The 24,979-nt window shown below is 42.6% G+C and overlaps 1 protein-coding gene across 1 annotated transcript; it reads left to right on the top strand.

Moving 5' to 3' along the window:
- The first annotated feature begins 22,357 nt into the window (after positions 1–22,357).
- FAM181B (family with sequence similarity 181 member B) lies at positions 22,358–24,147 on the top strand. Its single transcript, XM_081241400.1, has one exon. The coding sequence runs from the start codon at positions 22,470–22,472 to the stop codon at positions 23,754–23,756; it is 1,287 nt and encodes a 428-aa protein (XP_081097526.1). The 5' UTR covers positions 22,358–22,469; the 3' UTR covers positions 23,757–24,147.
- The last annotated feature ends 832 nt before the right edge of the window (positions 24,148–24,979 follow it).

Genomic DNA, 24,979 nt, shown 5'->3' with positions numbered 1-24,979 from the left:
TCTTATATTGTTCAAGGAGCAGGGTGACATCAGCTCAACAGCTGGACATTCTGGTTGGCTGTTGGGGAGGTAATGGGGAGTCAGCATCATCAACCTCCTGGTTCCAACCCGTCTGGGGTCTACGTGCTTGTGGGCAGCATACAGTTAACTTCTCCCACCTGGTGGGGCTTTCAGTATCTGCGAAACAGCTCAAAGGACGTGGCTCAGAATATTATCTTTAGCCCTTGAGGAGGAACTAAATGTCCTTGACTTTGTTTAATGGCTAAAGTATTATTATTTTGTCATGCTTGACTGTTTTCCTTTCTTTCTGCATTTTCTCGCTTCTCTGATTAAATTTATTTATTTATTTATTTTTGCGGTACGCAGGCCTCTCACTGTTGTGGCCTCTCCCGTTGCGGAGCACAGGCTCCTGACGCGCAGGCTCAGCGGCCATGGCTCACAGGCCCAGCCGCTCCGCGGCATGTGGGTTCCTCCCGGGCCGGGGCAGGAACCCGCGTCCCTTGCATCGGCAGGCAGACTCTCAACCACTGCGCCACCAGGGAAGCCCAAATTTATTCTTTGACTAAAGTTTTTCTACAGACAAAAGGCAGGCGGAGGACATGGGAAGGGTCTATTTTGGGAAGGTCTCTTAGGGTCCTTCTTGGTTACACACACAATCGTAGGTTGTTGGGAATGACAGCAAATGTTTGGTGGTTTTCTTAGACAGTTCTGGATATTTGGATCAAATGAGGCATCTTGTCCATTCTACACCCAAAACCATGCTTCCTCCTTTTTCTGCTAGCAGAACAGTGACCTGTTTAGGTGTTGGGCAAAGAGCCCTCCATCTCAGTAAGTGTAGATGCCTACGTGATCCATGGGTAGATTATGATCATCCTAAACAAATCGTAATTTTCTTCCCATGGTCACTGAGTCATATAAGGGTAAGCATCTAATCTGGTTTGGGGTAATGAGATGTTTTTCTGGGGAGGGATTCCCTTTCTGTATAAAATCATAAAGGCCCTGAGGAAAAGTCCCTTTGCCCCTTTGGAATAGGGGTGTGATGGCAGGAAGTGGATCAGCCATTTTGCAACCATGAGGCACCCACATAAGGATGAAAACAAACACATTAAGGAAGACGGAGCAGATAAAAGAGTTTGGGCTCATGGTGGTACCAATGTGCAACTGAACCAATGTCAGGATTTGCTCACATTAGGATCTCATTCTTTAGATAGATAGATAAAGATCCCATTCTTTATCTATCTGTCTATCTGGTTTTCTATGACCACCAGTCCGATTATAAAGACCAAGAAATTATAAAGAGATTTCTAACTCAACATCCCATGAGATGTTACTTTTAATAAGCATAACATGCTTGAACATTTTAATTTGGGAGGTGGAGATGAATGGACTTCCAATTCCACTACTGGCTGCATATTGCTCTAGAAAGTACTTTTTAATGCTCCATTGCAGTATGTTGATATAGTTTTGAAATATTTTTCAATAATGTGCCTTAATTACTTTCTTGCATAAGTGAAGAAAACCATCACCTAAAAAGAAAAAAAAATCAATCCTTAGGTAATCAAGTTGCTTTCTCCACAGTTTTATTTCTAAAAATCCTGTTACCTTACCCTCAACATAAAGCAGTCTTGATATTTCAGCTCTAACATGATTAGTCCTGGCTATTCAGGATACTGAATATGTTGCTAAGATAAGGCACTTAAGAAATACTCTTGACATTGCTACAAATGCCCTTATTAGTATCATAGTGTAATTGTTTCTACTTGGAATAGAGTAATTGTGGAAAAGCTCCTATAGAATGACTTTTTAAGTTTAAAATTTTAATGTTATTAAAATAAATATGTGCATGGTTTAGAAAGAAAAGTATTAGAATTTTCTCCCCCATTATCCCTATCTCTGACTCTTACTTTAAATATTTTACAACTTTCTTTTTCTTTCTATTTTTACCTACATGTTTCAAAATAATCTCATGTGGCAGGCATGGAGATGCACTGCTCAGATTCCTCTTCAAGAAAGTATTCATTGCCCAGCTGCTGCAAGTACACTGAGCTGACAGCCTTCAGGTGTTAACGTGTTCAGGCTTCTTGCTCTTCTAAGCTGAGTCCACCACGCTCTTCTGGAGGTGACTCCATCCGATGACTGGGCAAAGTGGTGATGCACAGGCCTAGCCATTTCTGACTGGTGTATTACTCCTTTACTGAGTCATCTTTACTCCAGACGTCCCCTCCGGGCTTGCAGAGAATTTTGTCAGGTCCATGGAACAATCTGAGGCCCTCCCAGCTGGATTCAGCTTCCTCTTCCCTTTCCTTTCACAGGTCTCAGATCTACATTGTAGTCTGTAAGCTTTCCTTGTCCAATTCCACTTTCTTTCCCTCTTACCTTTCATAAGTGTTACCCCTCAAAAAACTGCTTGCCCTGAAAACTCTATTACTTATAGAACACTTACACCTTTTCCGCCCATGGGGTACTCCCCCTCTTCCCTTTCCCAGTCATCTCAGTACAGTGATAACACAGTTTGGTTAAATTTTCAATGATTATTCTATTATTATGTGAATATTGTTCACATTTCCTCTACATTTCACTAAAATTTCTTGTACAGCTTTTTGTTTTGCCTGAAGTTAATAATTGTCTTATTTTGGGGGGCGATTTAGTTTTCTATGTATATTTCACTTTATGTTTCCCTAAACACATTAACAGAAGGAGAACACCTTGTTATAGCATTTAGAATGCTTTTGATTGCAAAGTAACATCATACCCAACTAAAAGTAGCCTACAAAAAATAGGTTTATTATCTTACTCTTAAAGAAGTCTGGAGTTAGGGAGTTCTGGGGTTGGTTAACTCAGTGACATTATGATATCATTGAGGATTCAGGTGCTTTTCATATTTCTGCTCTGCCAACCTTAGCATGTTGATTTTTTATTTTGAGGCTTGAATCCCCATGGTTGTAAGATGGCTGCTGCAGCTCCAAATATTACATATATAACAAAGGCAGGAAGGAGAGCATTCCTTCCTCTCTCTTTCTTTTTTCTCCTGTTATCTCTTTTTAAAATATGTAGGTGAGGAGGGACTCTCCTAGAATTCCAAGAGTAGATTTCTCTTAATGTCTCATTGGCTGAGATTGGCTCTCATGTCCTTGCTGTAGTTAAAGGGGAGATGCAACTGTCTGTCATTTTCAGCCTCCACAGAGAGAGGTGCGCTGTGTCAGGTAAGAATAAGAATAAGGTTAGGATATTCAAAGCAGCAAGAGTGGGACTTCCCTAGTGGTACAGTGGTTAAGAATCCACCTGCCAATGCAGGGGATATGGGTTTGAGCCCTGGTCCGAGACGATTCCACATGCCGCAGAGTAACTAAGCCCGTGCGCCACAACTACTGAGCCTGTGTTTTAGAGCCCGCGAGCCACAACTACTGAAGCCCGTGCACCTAGAGCCTGTGCTCCGCAACAAGAGAAGCCACCGCCATGAGAAGCCCGCACACCGCAAGGAAGAGTAACCCCAGCTCACCGCAACTAGAGAAAGCCCGTGCACAGCAACGGAGATCCAAAACAGCCAAAAGTAAATTAATTAAATAAATAAAATTAAAAAAAAAACCCAGCAAGAGTATCTGTCATCTCCTATCATCACTGTCAAACACATAAGAAAAGTGATCACTTCCACTGATTTTTCTTTGCAACATCCCCTCCTTCTCCAGGAATTCTCCATTTTCCTGTTCTAATTTAACTGATCGTCACCACCCAACCTGCTCTATGGCTATGGTAATACTATCCACATAATTCTTTTTGACTCTATCCTGTGATGCATCCCTGTTTCCTGGATACCATTTTCTTCTGTGTTTTTCATGGAGCACATTATTTAGTGGTTCCTTGAGAAAAGTTTCTTGGGAGGTAATTTCATAAGATATTATATGTCTGAAAATGTTATTCTATCCTCATGCTTGATGAATCACTGGATTCTGTATAGAATTCTAACTAGGAAATAATTCCTTCTCAGATTTTTAAGGGCATTGCTCCATTTTTTTTCAAGTTCTGGTGTTGTTAATCAGAGGTCTGATGTTATTATGACTTTATTTTTATTTTTTGTACATCACATTTATCTCTCTTTAGAGTCCTTTAATATTCTGAAAATGTATACTAATGTGCTTTGGTGTGGATCTTATCGTTGTTTATTAGGCACTTAGTGAATTCTTTTAATCTGGAAATACATATCCTTCAGTGCTACAATATTTACATGTTTTATTTCTTTGATAATATTTTCTACTCCATTTTATCTATTTTTTTCCCCTGAAATTCCTCTAGGCTTAATTTTGAACGTTTCTTGGACTTCTTATTCATCCTAGGAGATTTCCTTAACTTTATCTTGCAATCCCTTTATTGACTTTTAAAAATATATTACCACAATTTTCTAAGAGTGCTTTCTTATTTTTGATTTACTCCCTTCCATTTTATTTATTTATTTATTTTGGTATTCTATTTTTTTTACCTCGTTATTAGAGTATAATTGCTTTCCAATGGTGTGTTAGTTTCTGCTTTATAACAAAGTGAATCAGTTATACATATACATATGTTCCCATATCTCTTCCCTCTTGCATCTCCTTCCCTCACACCCTCCCTATCCCACCCCTCTAGGTGGTCCAAAAGCACCGAGCTGATCTCCCTGTGCTATGCGGCTGCATCCCACTAGCTATCTATTTTATGTTTGGTAGTGTATATATGTCCATGTCACTCTCTCACTTTGTCGCAACTTACCATTCCCCCTCCCCATATCCTCAAGTCCATTCTCTAGTAGGTCTGTGTCTTTATTCCTGTCTTACCCCTAGGTTCTTCATGACATTTTTTTTCTTAGATTCCATATATATGTGTGTTAGCATACAGTATTTGTCTTTCTCTTTCTGACTTACTTCACTCTGTATGACAGACTCTATGACCATCCAACTCACTACAAATAACTCAATTTTGTTTCTTTTTATGGCTGAGTAATATTCTATTGTATATATGTGCCACTTCTTCTTTATCCATTCATCTGATGCTGGACACTTAGGTTGTTTCCACCTCCTGGCTCTTGTAAATACAGCTGCAATGAACATTTTGGTACATGACTCTTTTTGAATTATGGTTTTCTCAGGGTATATGCCCAGTAGTGGGATTGCTGGGTCATATAGTAGTTCTATTTGTAGTTTTTTAAGGAACCTCCATACTGTTCTCCATAGTGGCTGTACCAATTCACATTCCCACCAGCAGTGCAGGAGTGTTCCCTTTTCTCCACATCCTCTCCAGCATTTATTGTTTCTAGATATTTTGATGATCGCCATTCTGACCGGTGTGAGATGATATCTCATTGTAGTTTTGATTTGCATTTCTCTAATGATTAATGATGCTGAGATTCTTTCATGTGTTTGTTGGCACTCTGTATATCTTCTTTGGATTGCCCATTTTTGGATTGGGTTGTTTGCTTTTTTGATATTGAGCTGCATGAGCTGCTTGTAAATTTTGGAGATTAATCCTTTGTCAGTTGCTTCATTTGCAAATATTTTCTCCCATTCTGAGGGTTGTCTTTTCCTCTTGTTTATGGTTTCCTTTGCTGTGCAAAAGCTTTGAAGTTTCATTAGGTCCCATTTGTTTATTTTTGTTTTTATTTCCATTTCTCTAGGAGGTGGGTGAAGAAGGATCTTGCTGTGATTTATGTCATAGAGTGTTCTGCCTATGTTTTCCTCTAAGAGTTTTACACTGTCTGGCCTTACATTTAGGACTTTAATCCATTTTGAGCTTTTTTGTGTGTATGGTGTTAGGGAGTGTTCTAATCTCATACTTTTACATGTACCTGTCCAGTTTTCCCAGAACCACTTATTGAAGAGGCTGTCCTTTCTCCACTGTACATTCCTGCCTCCTTTATCAAAGATAAGGTGACCATATGTGTGTGGGTTTATCTCTGGGCTTTCTTTCCTGTTTCATTGATCTATCTTTCTGTTTTTGTGCCAGTACCACACTGTCTTGATTACTGTAGCTTTGTAGTATAGTCTGAAGTCAGGGAGCCTGATTCCTCCAGCTCCGTTTTTCATTCTCAAGATGGCTTTGGCTATTTGGGGGTCTTTTGTGTTTCCAAAAAAATGTGAAATTTTTTGTTCTAGTTCTGTGAAAAAAGCCAGTGGCAGTTTGATAGGGATTACATTGAATCTGTAGATTGCTTTGGGTAGTAGAGTCATCTTCACAATGTTGATTCTTCCAATCCAAGAACATGGTATATCTCTCCATCTATTTGTATCATCTTTAATTTCCTTCATCAGAGTCTTATAATTTTCTGCATACAGGTCTTTTGTCTCCTTAGGTAGGTTTATTCCTAGGGATTTTATTCTTTTTGTTGCAGTGGTAAATGGGAGTGTTTTCTTAATTTCACTTTCAGATTTTTCATCATTAGTATATAGGAATGCCAGAGATTTCTGTGCATTAATTTTGTATCCTTCTACTTTACCAAATTCATTGATTAGCTCTAGTAGATTTCTGGTAGCATTTTTTGGATTCTGTATGTATAGTATCATGCCATCTGCAAACAGTGACAGCTTTACTTCTTCTTTTCTGATTTGGATTCCTTTTATTTCCTTTACTTCTCTGATTGCTGTGGCTAAAACTTCCAAAACTATGTTGAATAAGAGTGGTGAGAGTGGGCAACCTTGTCTTGTTCCTGATCTTAGTGGAAATGCTTTCAGTTTTTCACCATTGAGGACGATGTTGGCTGTGGGTTTGTCATATATGGCCTTTATCATGTTGAGGAAAGTTCCCTCTATGCATATTTTCTGGAGAGTTTTTATCATAAATCGGTGTTGAATTTTGTCGAATGCTTTCTCTGCATCTATTGAGATGACCATATGGTTTTTCTCCTTCAATTTCTTAATATGGTGTATCACATTGATTGATTTGCATATATTGAAGAATCCTTGCATTCCTGGAATAAACCCCACTTGATCATGGTGTACGATCCTCTTAACGTGTTGTTGGATTCTGTTTGCTAGTATTTTGTTGAGGATTTTTGCATCTATGTTCATCAGTGATTTTGGCCTGTAGTTTTCTTTCTTTGTGACATCCTTGTCTGGTTTTGGTATCAGGGTGATGGTGGCCTCGTAGAATGAGTTTGGGAGTGTTCCCCCCTCTGCTATATTTTGGAAGTGTTTGAGAAGGATAGGTGTTAGCTCTTCCCTAAATGTTTGAGAGAATTCACCTGTGAAGCCATCTGGTCCTGGGCTTTTGTTTGTTGGAAGATTTTTAATCACAGTTCCAATTTCAGTGCTTGTGATTGGTCTATTCATATTTTCTATTTCTTCCTGATTCAGTCTTGGCAGGTTGTGCCTTTCTAAGAATTTGTCCATTTCTTCCAGGTTGTCCATTTTATTGGCATAGAGTTGCTTGTAGTAATCTCTCATGATCTTTTGTATTTCTGCAGTGTCAGTTGTTACTTCTCCTTTTTCATTTCTAATTCTATTGATTTGAGTCTTCTCCCTTTTTTTCTTGATGAGTCTGGCTAATGGTTTATCAATTTTGTTTATCTTCTCAAAGAACCAGCTTTTAGTTTTATTGATCTTTGCTATCGTTTCCTTCATTTCTTTTTCATTTATTTCTGATCTGATTTTTATGATTTCTTTCCTTCTGCTAACTTTGGGATGTTTTTGTTCTTCTTTCTCTAATTGCTTTAGGTGCAAGGTTAGGTTGTTTATTCGAGATGTTTCCTGTTTCTTAAGGTGGGATTGTATTGCTATAAACTTCCCTCTTAGAACTGCTTTTGCTGCATCCCATAGGTTTTGGGTCGTCGTGTCTCCATTGTCATTTGTTTCTAGGTATTTTTTAATTTCCTCTTTGATTTCTTCAGTGATCACTTCGTTGTTAAGTAGTGTATTGTTTAGCCTCCATGTGTTTGTATTTTTTACAGCTCTTTTCCTGTAATTGATATCTAGTCTCATAGCATTGTGGTCGCAAAAGATACTTGATACAATTTCAATTTTCTTAAGTTTACCAAGGCTTGATTTGTGACCCAAGGTGTGATCTATCCTGGAGACTGTTCCATGAGCACTTGAGAAAAATGTGTATTCTGTTGTTTTTGGATGGAATGTCCTATAAATATCAGTTAAGTCCATCTTGTTTAATGTATCATTTAAAGCTTGTGTTTCTTTATTTTCATTTTGGATGATCTGTCCATTGGTGAAAGTGGGGTGTTAAAGTCCCCTACCATGAATGTGTTACTGTTGATTTCCCCTTTTATGGCTCTTAGTATTTTCCTTATGTATTGGGGTGCTCCTATGTTGGGTGCATAAATATTTACAATTGTTATATCTTCTTCTTGGATTGATCCCTTGATCAGTATGCAGTGTCCTTCTGATTCTCTTCTAATAGTCTTCATTTTAAAGTCTATTTTGTCTGATATGAGAATTGCTACTCCAGCTTTCTTTTGATTTCCATTTGCATGGAGTATCTTTTTCCATCCCCTCACTTTCAGTCTGTATGTGTCTCTAGTTCTGAAGTGGGTCTCTTGTAGACAGTATATATATTGGTCTTGTTTTTGTATCCATTCAGCCAGTCTGTGTCTTTTGGTGGGAGCATTTAATCTGCTTACATTTAAGGTAATTATTGATATGTATGTTCCTATTCCCATTTTCTTAATTGTTTTGGGTTTGTTATTGTAGGTCTTTTCCTTCTCTTGTGTTTCTTGCCTAGAGAAGATCCTTTAGCATTTGTTGTAAAGATGGTTTGTTGGTGCTGAACTCTCTCAGCTTTTGCTTGTCTGTAAACGTTTTAATTTCTCCATCAAATCTGAACGAGATCCTTGCTGGGTAGAGTAATCTTGGTTGTAGGTTTTTCTCCTTCATCACTTTTTTTTTTTTTTCCTTTTGCAGTACATGGGCCTCCCACTGTTGTGGCCTCTCCCGTTGCGGAGCACAGGCTCTGGATGCGCAGGCTCAGTGGCCATGGCTAACAGGCCCAGCCGCTCCGCGGCATGTGGGATCTTCCCGGACCGGGGCATGAACCCGTGTCCCCTGCATCGGCAGGCGGACTCTCAACCACTGTGCCACCAGGGAAGCCCTCCTTCATCACTTTAAATATGTCCTACCAGTCCCTTCTGGCTTGCAGAGTTTCTGCTGAAAGATCAGCTGTTAACCTGATGGGGATTTCCTTGTATGTTATTTGTTGTTTTTCCCTTGCTGCTTTTAATATGTTTTCTTTGTATTTAATTTTTGACATTTTGATTAATATGTGTCTTGGCGTGTTTCTCCTTCGATTTATCCTGTATGGGACTCTCTGTGCTTCCTGGACTTGATTAACTATTTCCTTTTCCATATTAGGGAAGTTTTCACCTATAATCTCTTCATCTATTTTCTCAGTCCCTTTCTTTTTCTCTTCTTCTGGAACCCCTATAATTTGAGTGTTGGTGGATTTAATATTGTCCCAGATGTCTCTGAGACTCTCCTCAGTTCTTTTCACTCTTTTTTCTTTCTTCTGCTCTGCAGTAGTTATTTCCACTATTTTATCTTCCAGGTCACTTATCCGTTCTTCTGCCTCAGTTATTCTGCTATTGATCCCTTCTAGAGTATTTTAAATTTCATTTATTGTATTGTTCATCATTGCTTGTTTCATCTTTAGGTCTTCTAGGTCCTTGTTAAATGTTTCTTGCATTTTCTCTATTCTATTTCCAAGATTTTGGATCACCTTTTCTATCATTATTCTGAATTCTTTTTCAGGTCGACTGCCTATTTCCTCTTCATTTATTAGGTCTGGTGGGTTTTTATCTTGCTCCTTCATCTGCTGTGTGTTTTTCTGTCTTCTCATTTTGCTTATCTTACTGTGTTTGGGGTCTCCTTTTTTCAGGCTGCAGGTTCGTAGTTCCCGTTGTTTTTGTTGTCTGTCCCCAGTGGCTAAAGTTGGTTCAGTGGGTTGTGTAGGCTTCCTGGTGGAGCGGACTAGTGCCTGTGTTCTGGTGGATGAGGCTGGATCTTGTCTTTCTGGTGGGCAGGTCCATGTCTGGCAGTGTGTTTTGGGGTGTCTGTGGACTTCTTATGATTTTAGGCAGCCTCTCTGCTAATGGGTGGCGTTGTGTTCCTGTCTTGCTAGTTGTTTGGCATAGGGTGTCCAGCACCGTAGCTTGCTGGTCGTTGAGTGAAGCTGGGTGTTGGTGTTGAGATGGAGATCTCTGGGAAATTTTTGCCATTTGATATTACGTGGAGCTGGGAGGTCCCTTGTGGACCAGTGTCCTGAAGTTGGCTCTCCCACCTCAGAGGCACAGCACTGACTCCTGGCTGCAGCACCAAGAGCCTTTCATCCATATGGCTCAGAATAAAAGGGAGAAAAAGTAGAGAGAAAGAAAGAAAGAAAGAGGATAAAATAAAATAAAATAAATATAAATAACATAAAGTTATTAAAATAAAAAATAATTATGAAGAAAAAAAATTTTTTTAAAGTAAACAAAAAACAAAGAAATGGATGGATAGAACCCTAGGATAAATGGTGAACGCAAAGGTATACAGAGAAAATCTCACACAGAAGCATACACATACACACTCACAAAAAGAGGAAAAAGGGAAAACATAATAAATCTTGCTCTCAAAGTCCCCCTCCTCAATTTGGGATGATTCGTTGTCTGTGCAGGTATTCCACAGATGCAGGGTACATCAAGTTGATCGTGGAGATTTAATTCGCTGCTCCTGAGGCTGCTGGTAGAGATTTCCCTTTCTCTTCTTTGTTCACACAGGTCCCGGGGCTCAGCTTTGGATTTGGCCCCGCCTCTGCGTGTAGGTCACCGGAGGGCGTCTGTTCTTCACTCAGACAGGACGGGGTTAAAGGAGCCGCTGATTCGGGGGCTCTGACTCACTCAGGCTGGCGGGATGGAGGGGCATGATGTGGGGTGAGCCTGCGGCAGCAGAGGCCGGCATGACATTGCACCAGCCTGAGGCGTGCGGTGCGTTCTCCCGGGGAAGTTGTCCCTGGATCACGGGACCCTGGCAGTGGCGGGCTGCACAGTGTCCTGGGAGGGGAGGTGTGGATAGTGACCTGTGCTTGCACACAGGCTTCTTGGTGGCGGCAGCAGCAGCCTTAGCGTCTCATGCCCGTCTCTGGGGTCTGCGCTGATAGCCGCGGCTCGCGCCTATCTCTGGAGCTCCTTTAAGCAGCGCTCTTAATCCCCTCTCCTCGCGCCCCAGGAAACAAAGAGGGAAGAAAAAGTCTCTTGCCTCTTCGGCAGCTCCATACTTTTTCCCGGACTCCCTCCCGCCTAGCCGTGGTGCACTAACCCCCTGCAGGCTGTGTTCACGCCGCCAACCCCAGTCCTCTCCCTGCGCTCTGACCGAAGCCCGAGCCTCAGCTCCCAGTCCCGCCCGCCCCGGCGGCCGAGCAGACAAGCCTCTTGGGCTGGTGAGTGCCGCTCGGCATCGATCCTCTGTGCGGGAATCTCTCCGCTTTGCCCTCCGCACCCCTGTTGCTGTGTTCTGCTCCGCTACTCCGAAGCTTTCCCCCTCCGCCACCCGCAGTCTCCACCTGAGAAGGGGCTTCCTAGTGTGTGGAAACCTTTCCTCCTTCACAGCTCCCTCCCACTGGTGCAGGTCCCATCCCTATTCTTTTGTCTCTGTTTATTCTTTTTCCTTTTGTCCTACCCAGGTACATGGGGAGTTTCTTGCCTTTTGGGAGGTCTGAGGTCTTCTGCCAGCATTCAGTAGGTGTTCTGTAGGAGTTGTTCCACGTGTAGCTGTATTTCTGGTGTATCTGTGGGGAGGAAGGTGATCTCCGCGTCTTACTCTTCCGCCATCTTCCCCCTCTCCCCCTTCCATTTTTTTTGTAGCATCTAATTCTTGTTTCATGGTTGCAATATTTTCTCTTATCTCTTTAATCATTAATTTTATTTTATCTCTGAATTATAATTTATATGGAACTTTTGCTCTTTGCATTGTTAGTTTTCTGTGGGATTATTCCCCCTAATTTTTTTGGGGGGGGGTCTCTATTATCCATGTTGGAGGCATTGCCAAAATATTTGATGAACGCTGGATGTGAATTTGTATTTAAGATTGGATAGCTATTATAAAAAGCTTATTGAAAATCCACCCAGTCTTTTCTCTTCTGCTAGTAACCCTTCAGAGTAGACTACTCCAATTTCCTGACTGGGGAGTATGTGACCTGCTGCAAACATTCTAGAAACTGACTGGAAAATGAGGCTGAGGGTCATTATTCATAATGTAGAATTTCATTTAATCCCTTTGTTTTCAGTATGGTGTGTCATTGCTCACTCTACACTGTACATGGAATCCCCTACACTAGAACCATTCTGGTTCAATCCCGTAGAAAATAAAATTCTTGTTTTCAACCGAAGGGGCTATATGGGATGGGGAAGGGGATCTTGAATTCTAATTGCTTCTTATACAGGCTTTCAACCAATTCTCCTATTTTCCCTCTCCTCACGCTTACTTTCTCAAGTACTGAGGCTTTCCTGGGTTCTGTGGCTCAAATCAGTTAGTTTCCAAATTTCTTCTTTTTTTTTATTTCTTTTTTTGCAGTGCTTATACAAATTATTATACTTACAGATGTGTTTATGCCAGCATGTATATTTTATATTTTCATTTGTCTTGTTTACTATATATATTTATAATGTTTTTTACTATTTTTCTCACTAATTTAGTACTGCAAAATTACTTTGAAGCCATTGATCTGCTTTCATAAAGTTGAGATATAGATGTAATATATTAATAATAAAGAAAATGGAAATGTAACCAACAAAAACTCTAATTGTAAATTACATAAACGAGGTGAAAACCATATCTATTAACCGACTGATCATGTAGTTTAGCTGGAACAAATGTATGTAGTCTTTGATATACATGTGTAACCATTAGGTTATGATTATAAAGAAAAACTGTGATTTCTTTTAAAGCCATAATCTTTTTTCTTGTGCTGTTGCCTCCCTTATTTATTTATTAATAAGTTATTTATTATGGCCACAAAAAATGTTCTATTTTATTATACCAATAATGATAATACTATTAAAAAACCCTGACAATAATAATAGTCACCATTTACCATGTTACATAGAGTACGTGTCAAGCACTGTATTAGGTGTTTACATTGTCTCACTTACATTATTTTTAATTTAAAATTTATAAAATATATGTACACAAAATTGTTTCAGCTTTTTTTCTTTTGAAAACACCAAGCCATCTGGGGATCACCTGAGTGATCACTGGTGACAAGCAGCGGGGAGGAGGGCACAGTTTAGAAAACACTGACTTAATGATCGTGCAGGGTAAGGAGAATCCTTTGTTGTTTTTTTTTTTTTTTTTTTTTTTTTTTTTTTTTTTGGCTGTATGTGGGCCTCTCACTGTTGTGGCCTCTCCCCTTGTGGAGCACAGGCTCCGGACGCCAGGCTCAGCGGCCATGGCTCACGGGCCCAGCCGCTCCACAGCATGTGGGATCTTCCCGAACCGGGGCACGAACCCGTGTCCCCTGCATCGGCAGGCGGACTCTCAACCACTGCGCCACCAGGGAAGCCCTCCTTTGTTGTTTTTAATGCATGTTCTGCTTGCTGCCCTGGTTTAGCAATATTCTGGAAAGCCCATAACATTTTTTTAAAAAATTGGACAAATGGCTATTGGTAGGATGCTTTCCAATTGCAAAATGCTTTCACATTCATTATCTCAGTTGAAGTGGGCAGAGCAGGGATTATCTTGCTTAAGAGATATTTCCAAGGTGTTCAGTTAGAATGAAGGCTTTCTGTTCAGTTGCTTTTAACAGACTTATTGGAGTGTGGTGCTATTCTTCTATAGTGAAGTTTATTATTTACAAAATAGCTCATCGAACTTTTTGCATAACAAATCATCCCAAAATGTATTGCCTTAAAACCGAAATTTATGATTTCACATGATGGTATTGGTTGGCAACCTGAGTGGTTCTTTTTTTTTTTATAAGTTTATTTATTTATTTTTGGCTCCATTGGGTCTTCGTTGCTGCACGCGGGCTTTCTGTAGCTACGGTGAGCGGGGGGCTACCCCTTCCTTGTGGTGCGCGGCCTTCTCATGGTGGTGGCTTCTCTTGTTGCAGAGCATGGGCTCTAGGCGCATGGGTTTCAGTAGCTGTGGCACGTGGGCTCAGTAGTTGCGCTCTAGGCAGGCTCAGTAGTTGTGGCTCATGGGCTTAGTTGCTCGGCGGCACGTGGGATCTTCCTGTACCAGGGCTTGAACTTGTGTCCCCTGCATTGGCAGGCAGATTCTTAACAACTGCTCCACCAGGGAAGCCCAACTGAGTTGTTCTTTTGCAGGTCTTTCTTGGAACCACTCATGTGGCTTCAGTTATATGATGATTTGACTGGGTTTGGAGGGTGCAGAATGGTCTCACAGGCATGTCTGGCAGTGGTGCTAGCTCTCATCTGGGGCACCTTGGTTCTCTTGGGATCGTTCATAGCATGGGGTCTTAGTGTTGCGAGAGTGTGAAAGTGGAAGCTGCAAAGCCTCTTATGTTGCATGTTTGCAAAGATCTGGAATTTGTGCACTGTCTCCAGCATAGATTCAGAGGTGTGGAGAAACAGACTTCCAGCTCATGATGGGAGGAGGGGCAATGTCATACTGCAAAGGGGCTTGGGCCCAGGGATCAGTGATCCATTAGAGCCATTATTATAAGGATCAGCCATAGCTGTTGTCTCTGAAGATTGTTCACTCCATCTTACATTTTTCTCCTCATGAGGACTCTTGAGAGAAATACCTGACTGGCTCTAGAACCAAGGATCCTTCTATTTATCCTAAGTGATTGGTTTCCTTTTATGTTTTGGGTAGTGTTAATTATGGTAACTGACCGGATTTCACTTTTTCCATTGGCTCTTAGGAAGATGGGTCCAGAATATGCAATTATTTCACAAGGATATAGTATATATTTATAAGGTTTAATCTCATTCTAGGTCCCAGGGCCCACTTAATACTTTACATTTTTATTTCTTCATGAAATCCTCCTACCTTTTTTCTTTTTTAAATAAGTCTTTTATTTTAGAATAGTTTTAAATTCACAGAAAAATTGCAGAAACAGCACAGAGAGTTCCTATATGTCCTGTACCCAGTTTCCCTACCTATTGTAAGCACTTACATTACTATGGTACATTTGCTGCAACTAACGAACCAACATTGGTACATCATTATTAACCGAAGTCTATACTTTAGATATCCTTAGTTTACCTAATATCTTTTTGTCTGCTTTGGGATCTCATCTAGGTGACTACATTACAGTTCTGTGTCTTAGGGTCCTCTTGTCTGTGACAGTTTCTCAGACTTCCCTTGTTTTTGGTGTCCTTAGCAGTGTTGAGGGGTACTGGTCAGACATTTTGTAGAATTCCCCTCAATTGGGATTTGGCTGATTTGTTTTTCTCATGTTTATATGGCAACAATAGGTTTTTGGGAAAACCACATTAGTAAAGTGCCATTCTCATCCTATCAAGGGTATATATTATCAATATGACATCACCATTGTTAACCTTGACCACCTGGCTGAAGTTGTGTTTGCCAGGTTTCTTTACTATAAAGTCACTCTTTTCCCCTTCTTTACATGCTGTTCTTTTTGGAAGAAGGTCACTATGCACAACTTACACTTAAAGAGTGAGAAGTTATGCTTCACCTCCTTGAGAACAGAGTATTCATATAAATTATTTGGAATTCCTCTTTATGAGAGATTTTATCTATTACCCTAATTTATTTATTCAATCATTTGTTTATGTCAGTGTAGACTAATGGATATTTATTTTATTCTTTGTTTCATAACCCAATATTACATTATTTATTTTGTTGCTTAAATTGTTCCAATTTTGGTCATTGGGAGCTCTTTTAGTTGTCTCCTTTGTCTCTTTGACATAGTGTTTTGAGCACTTCTTTACTTTCTGGTACTATAAAATGTTCCAGGCTCATCTTTTATATTCCCTACCTCCAGTCCTAGAATCAGCCATTTCTCAAGGAGGTCTACTTCCCTTTATTGGGGAATGGTATTAGGAACGAAAATTTGGGCACTAGTTTGCAGTTTAATTTGTGTTATCTCATCGCATTTTATGTACTCTCATAATTGGTCTATATTTCTTTCTGAAATAAAGTAGAAAAGAATAAATTAATAAACAAGATGCAGTTAAAAAGTAGATCCAAACCTTAAATCCAGATCTTTTTTCTCCAGGTCTTATTTTCCTTTGGCATAAACCAAGCCCAACAATATCTCAAGAGATATGGAAAGAAAGAGACATACTACAGAGTTTACATTGTCTCTTGGCTTGCCATTTGATAATCCCAGCCCAGTTAGTGTTGTCTCCTACTATTTTCCTATGCATATCCAGGAACACAGAAATCCTCATTACTCACTGAAAATGCTATCCACGCTCATTTGAAAAATCAGTATTTTAACTAATATATAACATATATAAATAAATAGTATATTAAAATATTCTCCTTGTAAAAATGAAAAGATCTTAGCTAAGGACAAGCATTAGAACTAAATTTCCATGCAGTCTATATTGAGTGTTTATTTGTCTTTATGTACTTTGGGAAATTCTGCTCTTCCTGCTGTATTCAAATATCACATTATCTATGTCTCCTTGCCAAGTTCCTCTATCCAAGTGGATTTCTCTTTCTATTGAACTCACAGTGATTTGTTTACACCTTATTTTACATAGCTTTGCATTCTGCTGAATATGTGTCTGCATTGTCTACCAAATCATGAATTCCTTGAAGGTAGGACTCTGCTTTATGCATCTTTATGTTCCTCCAAAATCATACCACTTTCTGATGCATAGTCTGAGTTCAATAAATGTTTGTTAAATAAATGAAAGAAGGAATGAAATGTAAATTAGTGTATGCCTTATTTTCATAACTACATAAATATTATGAAAGGAGCACCAGACCTGTAGTTAGTAGATCTTGGTTTTACATTGAAGCTATTCATCACAGCACTGTTTGTAATACAAAAGGTCTAGAAAAACCGACGTAATTTAATCATAACAGAACTGGTTTAGTAAACTATGGTAGATCCACTCAGTGGAATACTACACAACTGTAAAAAATATGACTGAAGATGTATTACTGTTAAGTAAAAAAAACAAGGAAGAAGAAAATGTATAATAAAAATATGATTATCTAACAAAGAATAAGCCTGAACCCAAACAAAACAAAACAAAACAACAACAAAGATTACCTATAGGAAGGGGGGAGAAAATTGGGTGGAGGGGGCCACAATAGAAGCTAACTCTCTTTGAATATGTCTTGTGATATAGTTTTGACTTTGAAATCATGTAAATTAAAAAATATATATAAAACAAAAAGGTTTATAAAGCAATTTTATATAAAGCAAAGTAATACAAATAAACCTAACTGTGTATTGAATTTGTGGTATAACCACACAGAGAGTATTTTTAAAAGTGAATTTAAAACATAGTAATTGGACTGTTCATCACTAGTGGGATATGTTTTGAGGACAAAATAATGGAAAAAAGGAGAAAAGTAAGATTCTTTGTAGTAATTATATTATTAGTAAGAATATTGGCATTGTTATTTTGAAACCATTATAAATATTATAGCATATATTTTATAGTGTGTGTGTGTGTGTGTGTGTGTGTGTGAGCACTGTAGCATAAAAAAAAACATGAATCAGACCAAGCCCCCATATCTACTCCTCATTTTCAGGAAACACTGGGGCCAGAGAAACATATGTGATACCAGGGAGATGGATGCAACCAACCAAATCCAGAATGTGGGAGAAAATGACAAGGTAATGACCGACCAGTTTCTTCAGTAAACCAATTGCAAAGAAAACAAAAGGCGGGGGGGGGTGATATAGATGAAAAGAAACTTAAGAGACATACCAAACAAATTATTTGCAATTTCTTCCGTTGAGGGCTGAATTCTAATTTCTCTCCTCTTGAACTGGCCTTAGTGATTTGTTTGACCAGTGGAATGTAGTGAAAATGATGTTCTGGGAATTCTGGAGCTAGATCATAAGAAGCCTGACAGATGCCACATGGGGCCTGTTGCAACACTGTCTCTGGGATTCCTGAGCCTCCATGTAAGAAATCTGAGTACTCTTGTACCAGCTACTGGATAGGCCAGCATGTGTAGGCACAGGTGCAGTCATGTGAATGACGCCATCTTGGATCCTCCAGACTAGCCATTGTCAATGTCACATGGATCAGAAAGATGGAGGAAAGGATGAGAAAGAAAACAAGAGATACATTTTAGGGAGTGTACAATTTGAAAGGCAACATTATTTTGTGATGAAATTGATACTTTATAAATTGTGTGGTGATACTGCGGAATTAATTTGTTTTATTTGAGGTTTGAAAAATAGTGAATGACAAGCAGTTGGTATGGGAAGAGAGAAAGAGATTTTAAAAAGATGCATAATTATTTCTCCCTTTATGAATGTGCATTCCTGACAGCCCTGAGCACTAAGATTGTCCTGCAGGGAATATGATTAAAGTTACAAAGAGGAAAACAAAATAAGTAAGTCAGCTTTTGATCCTGCTGCTATATTTACCCACAAGAAAGGAGGCAGCTCTCAGGTGGGCCTTTGTCTAAGTAATGTCCTGAAATCCAAGTGTAAAAGAACAATATGAAACCTCAATTCTCCCAAACGGTTTGGGGCAAGTTCAGCCCTTGAGTCCCTGGGGGGCTTGGTTCCCAAGGAGACTAATCCCACTTGCTCAGCATTAGGTGTCAGTGGGGCAAAAGAGCTCTAGTTTGGAGCTCTGCAGAGAGGCCCGAGTACAGGCTGGAGCCAGGTCCCTTGGCCCCATAGGAAGTGAAATGGATTCATGTCAAAACCACTCAAGTGAGCGTGCTTGCTCAGGGTATAGGAGGAGGGGCCTGATGGGCTGGCAGGAGCTGGCCTCTTACTTTGCTGAAGCTCATTCCATCCGAAATAGAACTCTTCCCCAAAGGAAAGGGGAAAAGCAACTGAGAACATGAGGTGGGGTCCACATGTGCCATTTAGCTGCACATTGGAAGCACCAAGGATTTATTTTGGTCTCAGTTATAGAGCTATTTCAAGCAGAAGTTGCTCTTTGTGACCTTCTTATCTATAGTTTTCCATAGACAGCATTGCTTTCGTATGACCATGTCCCTGCCCGGCTGTTCCCAGAGATACTGCTTGTTTGCTTGGCACACTCAAATGTATCATTTAATTCTTAGCTCAAATGGTACCTGTTTATGCAGGCTTCCCCAACTCCTCTGGTCAACTTGAAGGTCTTTTACCCCATCAATTATTGTACCTTTAATTTACTTCTATTAAGAAGTATCACATTATATTACAATGGCTTGTTTGCATGTCTATCTGTCCACCAGAAAGGGTAGGAATCATGGCTTCTTATCTCTGTATCCACAGTACCAGCACAGTGCTGAGCATATTGTTGGTGTCAGTATCTTTCTGTTGAATGAATAAGTGATTGGATGGATATTTTATGCATAAGGATCAATTTTGTGAATCAGGCTATAGAAATTCTAAGCCATGAATATCTTATATTTGTATACAGAGCTTTATGGTTGACAAAGAACTTCCATTTCCATTATCTCACTGATTTTCACAATAGCCTCATCAAATTGATTCACATGATTATTCCCATTTTATAGATGGGAATATTGAGGTACAGGAGGTTAAGTGAATTTTTATAGTCAGCTGGATAATGAGAGGGTGTATTGGACTCCAGTCTCAATCTCTGGTTCTAATTTTAGCACTCTCTCTAGGATATTACACTGCCTTTTTCTGTTTCTATAACCTGCAAGTATAGCTGCTCTCTTTCATTTGGAAATAGTCACTCACTTTGTTGGGAGAAAGAACAAATGATGCTGATTTTATAGGGTGATATGTTGGTAAGAAGTAGGTGGAGCCTAAAGAATCAAAAACATGGGCATTTGTTGAGCTGTTTTTTTGTGCCAGGAACTTTCATATATAGCATCTCACAACAACCCTGAGAGGCTGAGATGATCTCCATTGAGCACATAAAACAAGCGAGATTCAGGGGTATTATTTGCCTCTTAGGCTACCTCATTCTCACAAAGACTCTGAGAACAGTTAGGACCACTTCCATTTTTCAGATGAGGAAACTGAGCTTTAGGAAGACAGATTGACTTGTCCAAGGCACGTGGCACGTGGCAGGCCAGAATTTGAACCTGTCCTCATCTAATGCCAAATCAATTTTGATGCTCAGAACTCCAATGATCTGGAAACAGACTTTTACATATTAATATTTTCATATTCTATTTATTTTGAATATGATTACGTGAGGGCTTAGCTAACTCTGTGGGGATTGCGAGAGCTTTTTCAGACTAAAGATGTCAATTAAATATATTGTCCTCTGCAATCTCGGGATTTGTAAGAGCTGCTCAGTTGAAAGAAAGTAAAAAAAAAAGAGTTAGTGCTCTTGGCTGCCAGACGCAGAGGTCAATGGAATGGTCCTGCCGAAAGGGAAAGGGAAGTGCTGACATCCACATCCGAGGGGGGAGAAACACAACTCAGTGACAAGCCCACACAATTTTCTGAGTGCAAGGTCATCAACAATAAAAAAACAGTCCAATCATGGAGGACAAACTCTTGTGTGTTACTCAAACGAAAGGTATATTATAATTGAGCCAACTTGAGTTAAAAAAAAGTTTGTTTCAGCATGTTGGCTTGGGAAAAGTACTTCATCTCCCAATGAAAAGTGTTCATCTGGCCCTTTCCTTTTGGTAAGGCTGTATCTTCAGTGTGCTCAAAAATGGTTTTGCTACATCCTGAAAAATGAGGCTTAAAGAAAAGAGTTTTGAAAGAGGTGGTCTAGGGACTTCCCTGGCAGTCCAGTGGTTAAGACTCTGGCTTCACTGCACATGGCACCAAAAAAAAAAAAAAGAAAGAAAGAAAGAAAGAAAGAGATGGTCTGTATCTGCCCTGGGTAGACTCTGCACCTAAACTATAATAACTTATTTAGAGAACACTTTATCACACACACAGCATCTTCATGTATGTTACCTCACTTAATCCTCATGAACACCCTCTGACTGAGGTGTTCTCTCACATATTAGATGTTCATGTAAGGAAACATAGTCACCTTTTTGTGTTTTAGAGAAATAAGGGCAAATACTCATCACAGGCTATAGAACAGTCAATAGATAAGGATTTTCCACAGGATGTTTCCTTTAAAGATCGCAGGTGCCCTGTGAGGTGGGCAAACTTACCTGCATTTAACATGAGTAAGCTAAGGCAGAGAGAGGTCAGCTGGTTTGCTCGAAGCTATGTACCCATCAGAGCAAGGATTTCAACCCGTCACAGAGCTATTGAGTGGTAAGGCTAAGAACAGAACCCGTCTTTTCTGAATCATCTTTCATGCTCTGCCAAATTACTCATTTCCTCTATCCCAAGAAGCTTGCGCAGGTGAAAGTGGGTCTAAATGAACTTCAAGGTGATTCTTGAAATGCAACAGAAGTTCCAAAAGGGCAACTTAAATGGTATGACAGTTAGGGGAGAGGTTCCAGCCCATATTTTCTCCTAAGAGTCTGAGAGTTTTATACACACACAGGGCTGTTTCTCTAAAGCACCAGCTAGCTTAGTGAGAGTGACTTCCTTGCCTCCTGCTGTCTACTGCTAATAAAAGATGGGTCAAGTGCTGGCCTCAGTTTGCTATAAACAATGAATGGGTAGAAGAAAGAGCATCAGAGTTGAGAGTCCTGCAGGAACTTGAGTTAGAATCTTAGGACCAGGGCTAGAGCTTGAAGAGACACTAGTTTCCTTCTCCTATCTGATAGGTGAGGAAGCTGAGAGAGAACATAAGTTTTGTCAAGGGCTTAGGAATGGCTTTGGAGTCAGCCTGGACTGGATATAGCTTTGGCCAACTCACTGAAACTCTCTAAGGCTCAGTTTCCTCATTTGTTAGATGGTGATAATGATACTGATACGTACTTTACAGGACTATTGTTCAAAGGTTAAATGAGGAAATGCATGGACAGTGCCTGGCATAAGCTCCCCGTAGCTGATGGCTACTATTGTTACCAGAGCTGGGACTGAAACCCACGGGTCTGGACTCTTGCCTTCTCAGCCTCATGGAGAGTGCCCAGCGCCAGGGCGTGGTTGTACCGGAGCTGGAGTTTGAGGACGCGCCATCCCATCCGATTCACGTCTTGAGCTTGGAGCTAGCCAAGAGAAACGCGCGGGGCGAAGGGAAACTAAGGGGTTAAGGCGATGAGCTTGAGAAAGCCCAGAAAACTAGAAAAGCGACCCCCTCACCCCCACCCCCGGCTTAGCCCAGCTAAGTAAGCCCCTCCCCTTCGCCACCGGGGCGGTCGCCGCGCGCTCCCTCCCTCCGCCCCTCGCTTACAAGACCTAATGAGCTCCCCCGGGAGGCCGAGCAGCGAGCCCGGCCCCAAGCGAGGAAGCTGTGCCGCGCGCACCGCGCCAGGGCGGGAGCCGGGCCTGGGCGGCGGGCGGGAAGCAGCCGGGGTCGCACGGGCGGCGCTGCGGGCCGCCCGGGAGCCGCGGCGATGGCAGTCCAGGCGGCGCTCCTCAGCACGCACCCCTTCGTCCCCTTCGGCTTCGGGGGCTCCCCTGACGGGCTGGGAGGCGCCTTCGGAGCCCTGGACAAGGGTTGCTGTTTCGAGGACGAGGAGACCGGGACACCGGCGGGCGCGCTGCTGGCGGGCGCCGAGGGCGGGGACGTGCGTGAGGCCACCCGCGACCTGCTCAGCTTCATCGACTCGGCGTCCAGCAACATCAAGCTGGCGTTGGACAAGCCCGGCAAGTCGAAGCGGAAGGTGAACCACCGCAAGTACCTGCAGAAGCAGATCAAGCGCTGCAGCGGCCTCATGGGCGCCGCGCCCCCGGGTCCGCCCTCCCCGGGCGCCGCCGACACGCCCGCCAAGCGGCCGCTCGCCGTCGCCAGCGCCCAGACGGTCCCGGTCCATGCCCACGGCAAGGCGGCCCCCCGGCGGGAGGCGTCGCAGGCCGCGGCGGCCGCCAGCCTGCAAAGCCAGAGCCTGGCCGCGCTCTTCGACTCGCTGAGCCACGTCCCTGGGGCCGCAGATCCTGCCGGGGCTGCGGAGGCGGCGCCCGCTGCCGGGCTCGTGGGAGCGGGCGCTGGGGGCGTGGGAGGGGACGCGGCCGGCCCCGCAGGGGGTCCGGCCGTCCCCAGCGCCAGGAAGGTCCCGCTGCGGGCCCGCAACCTGCCCCCGTCCTTCTTCACCGAGCCGTCCCGGGCGGGCGGCAGCGGGTGCGGCCCGTCGGGGCCCGGCGTGAGCTTGGGCGACCTGGAGAAGGGCGCCGAGGCCGCGGAGTTCTTCGAGCTGCTGGGGCCCGACTACGGCGCCGGCACCGAGGCGGGCGTCTTGCTCGCCGCGGAGCCTCTCGATGTGCTCCTCACCGGAGCCGCCGTCCTAAGGGGACCCCCGGAGCTGGAGCCCGGCCTCTTTGAGCCGCCACCCGCGATGGGGGGGAGCCTACTGTACCCCGAGCCCTGGAGCGCCCCGGGCGGCCCCACAACCAAGAAGTCACCCCTGGCTGCCCCCCGCGGTGGCTTGACCTTGAACGAGCCCTTGCGCCCCCTGTACCCAGCCGCCGCGGACTCTCCGGGCGGGGACGACGGGCCCGGCCTTTTGGCCTCTTTCACCCCCTTCTTCTCAGACTGCGCTCTGCCCCCGCCGCCCCCGCCCCCGCCCCCGCAGGTGTCCTACGACTACAGCGCGGGCTACAGCCGCACGGCGTACGCCAGCCTTTGGAGACCGGATGGGATTTGGGAAGGGGCGCCCGGGGAGGAGGGGGCGCACCGGGACTGACTGCGCGGTACCCTTCTCCCCCAGTGGAGACTGCTGTGGAGGCGGCCGCCTCTGGGTCTCTTCCAAGCCTAGAGAACGATGGGCAAATGCACGTGGAGTTGAAACGGGATTTAAAAAATTCAGTTAATAAAAGAAACTTAAGAAAAAGATATGAAGAGAAGTTGGGGGTTGTTTTAATCACAGCCTCGTGTTTAAGAAAAAAAAAAAAGCCGTTGGAAGGTTCTTACCGGATCAGACAAGCCAAGAAATCAAGACGGGATTTGGGGAATGGGGTGGGGATGGCGGAAGGGGCAGGAGGTGGCTTCTGTAACCACCTGTCCCTTCTCCAACTTTTCATCAAAAGGTCAGTGTATTTAGTGTGCTTGCCCCCTCCAAACAGTGCCCTGGGCCCTCCCCTCCCCTCCCCTTAGAGTGCGTTATGAATTAAAGTCTATTGAAAAGAATGGAGCAGAGGTATGTTGTTATTGATTTGGGTGTTTTCTTAGAGGACGGTTTCCTGTGTGGTCTCTGCCTTGTTAGGTGAGAGTGTTATTGAGGACGTGAGGCCAGTGGGCACTGCCGACCTCCCCTGTGCTGGTCCCGGGTATGCGTCTCTGTCACTTTTCCTCCTAGGTTTCTTCAGGCTCCCTTCTTTCTTCCATCTCTTTAACCTTCCCACTCTTATCAGTGCCCTTGTTCACTTTTCTTCCTCTGGCCTCTCATTGCTCTATTTTTTCCTGTGGGCTTTTCTTGCAAATTTCTGATGTAGGAGGCTAAAATTTAGCAAACCTGGGGTCCATTTCTCTCCTTTTCCCATTCTTCAACCACTTTGGGAGGGGGAGACTGGGCAAGTTATAACACCTTTGCATCTAAGTTTCTTTATCTGAGAGGGTGGGGACAACGATATATCCTCCACTTTTCACTTCTTCACAGCTTGTTGGGTAGCTCAGAGGGAAAATACATAACATGCCTTGAGCACCCCACCCCCAGGCCAGTGCTTGATTGGTTCTGCAGGTATATATACTTTGTATACCTATATAAATGTTTTCTACACATGGAAGCCATTAGGACTGTAAGTCCCATGCTCTTTTTTGGTCCATCTATTTGCCTGGTGATTGTCCTTTCCCTTACAAGCTGTACACTCTCTCTACCCTCTGTCATCCTGTTCCACTCCCCGCCCCCCTCTGTTGTTTTCTGCCATCCTGTGCTTCCTCACACCCTTATACCCACATTCTCTCCATGAA

Source organism: Mesoplodon bidens, assembly GCF_964165515.1.
Source record: "Mesoplodon bidens genome assembly, chromosome: 7".
Taxonomy (NCBI): domain Eukaryota; kingdom Metazoa; phylum Chordata; class Mammalia; order Artiodactyla; family Ziphiidae; genus Mesoplodon; species Mesoplodon bidens.
The sequence above is the reverse complement of the archived record's forward strand: the minus strand, read 5'-3'. Positions and strand labels throughout refer to the sequence as shown.

What these genes read in the sequence shown, in the direction of transcription:
- FAM181B (XM_081241400.1), top strand. Translation starts at nt 22,470, where the DNA reads ATGGCAGTCCAGGCGGCGCTCCTCAGCACGCACCCCTTCGTCCCCTTC.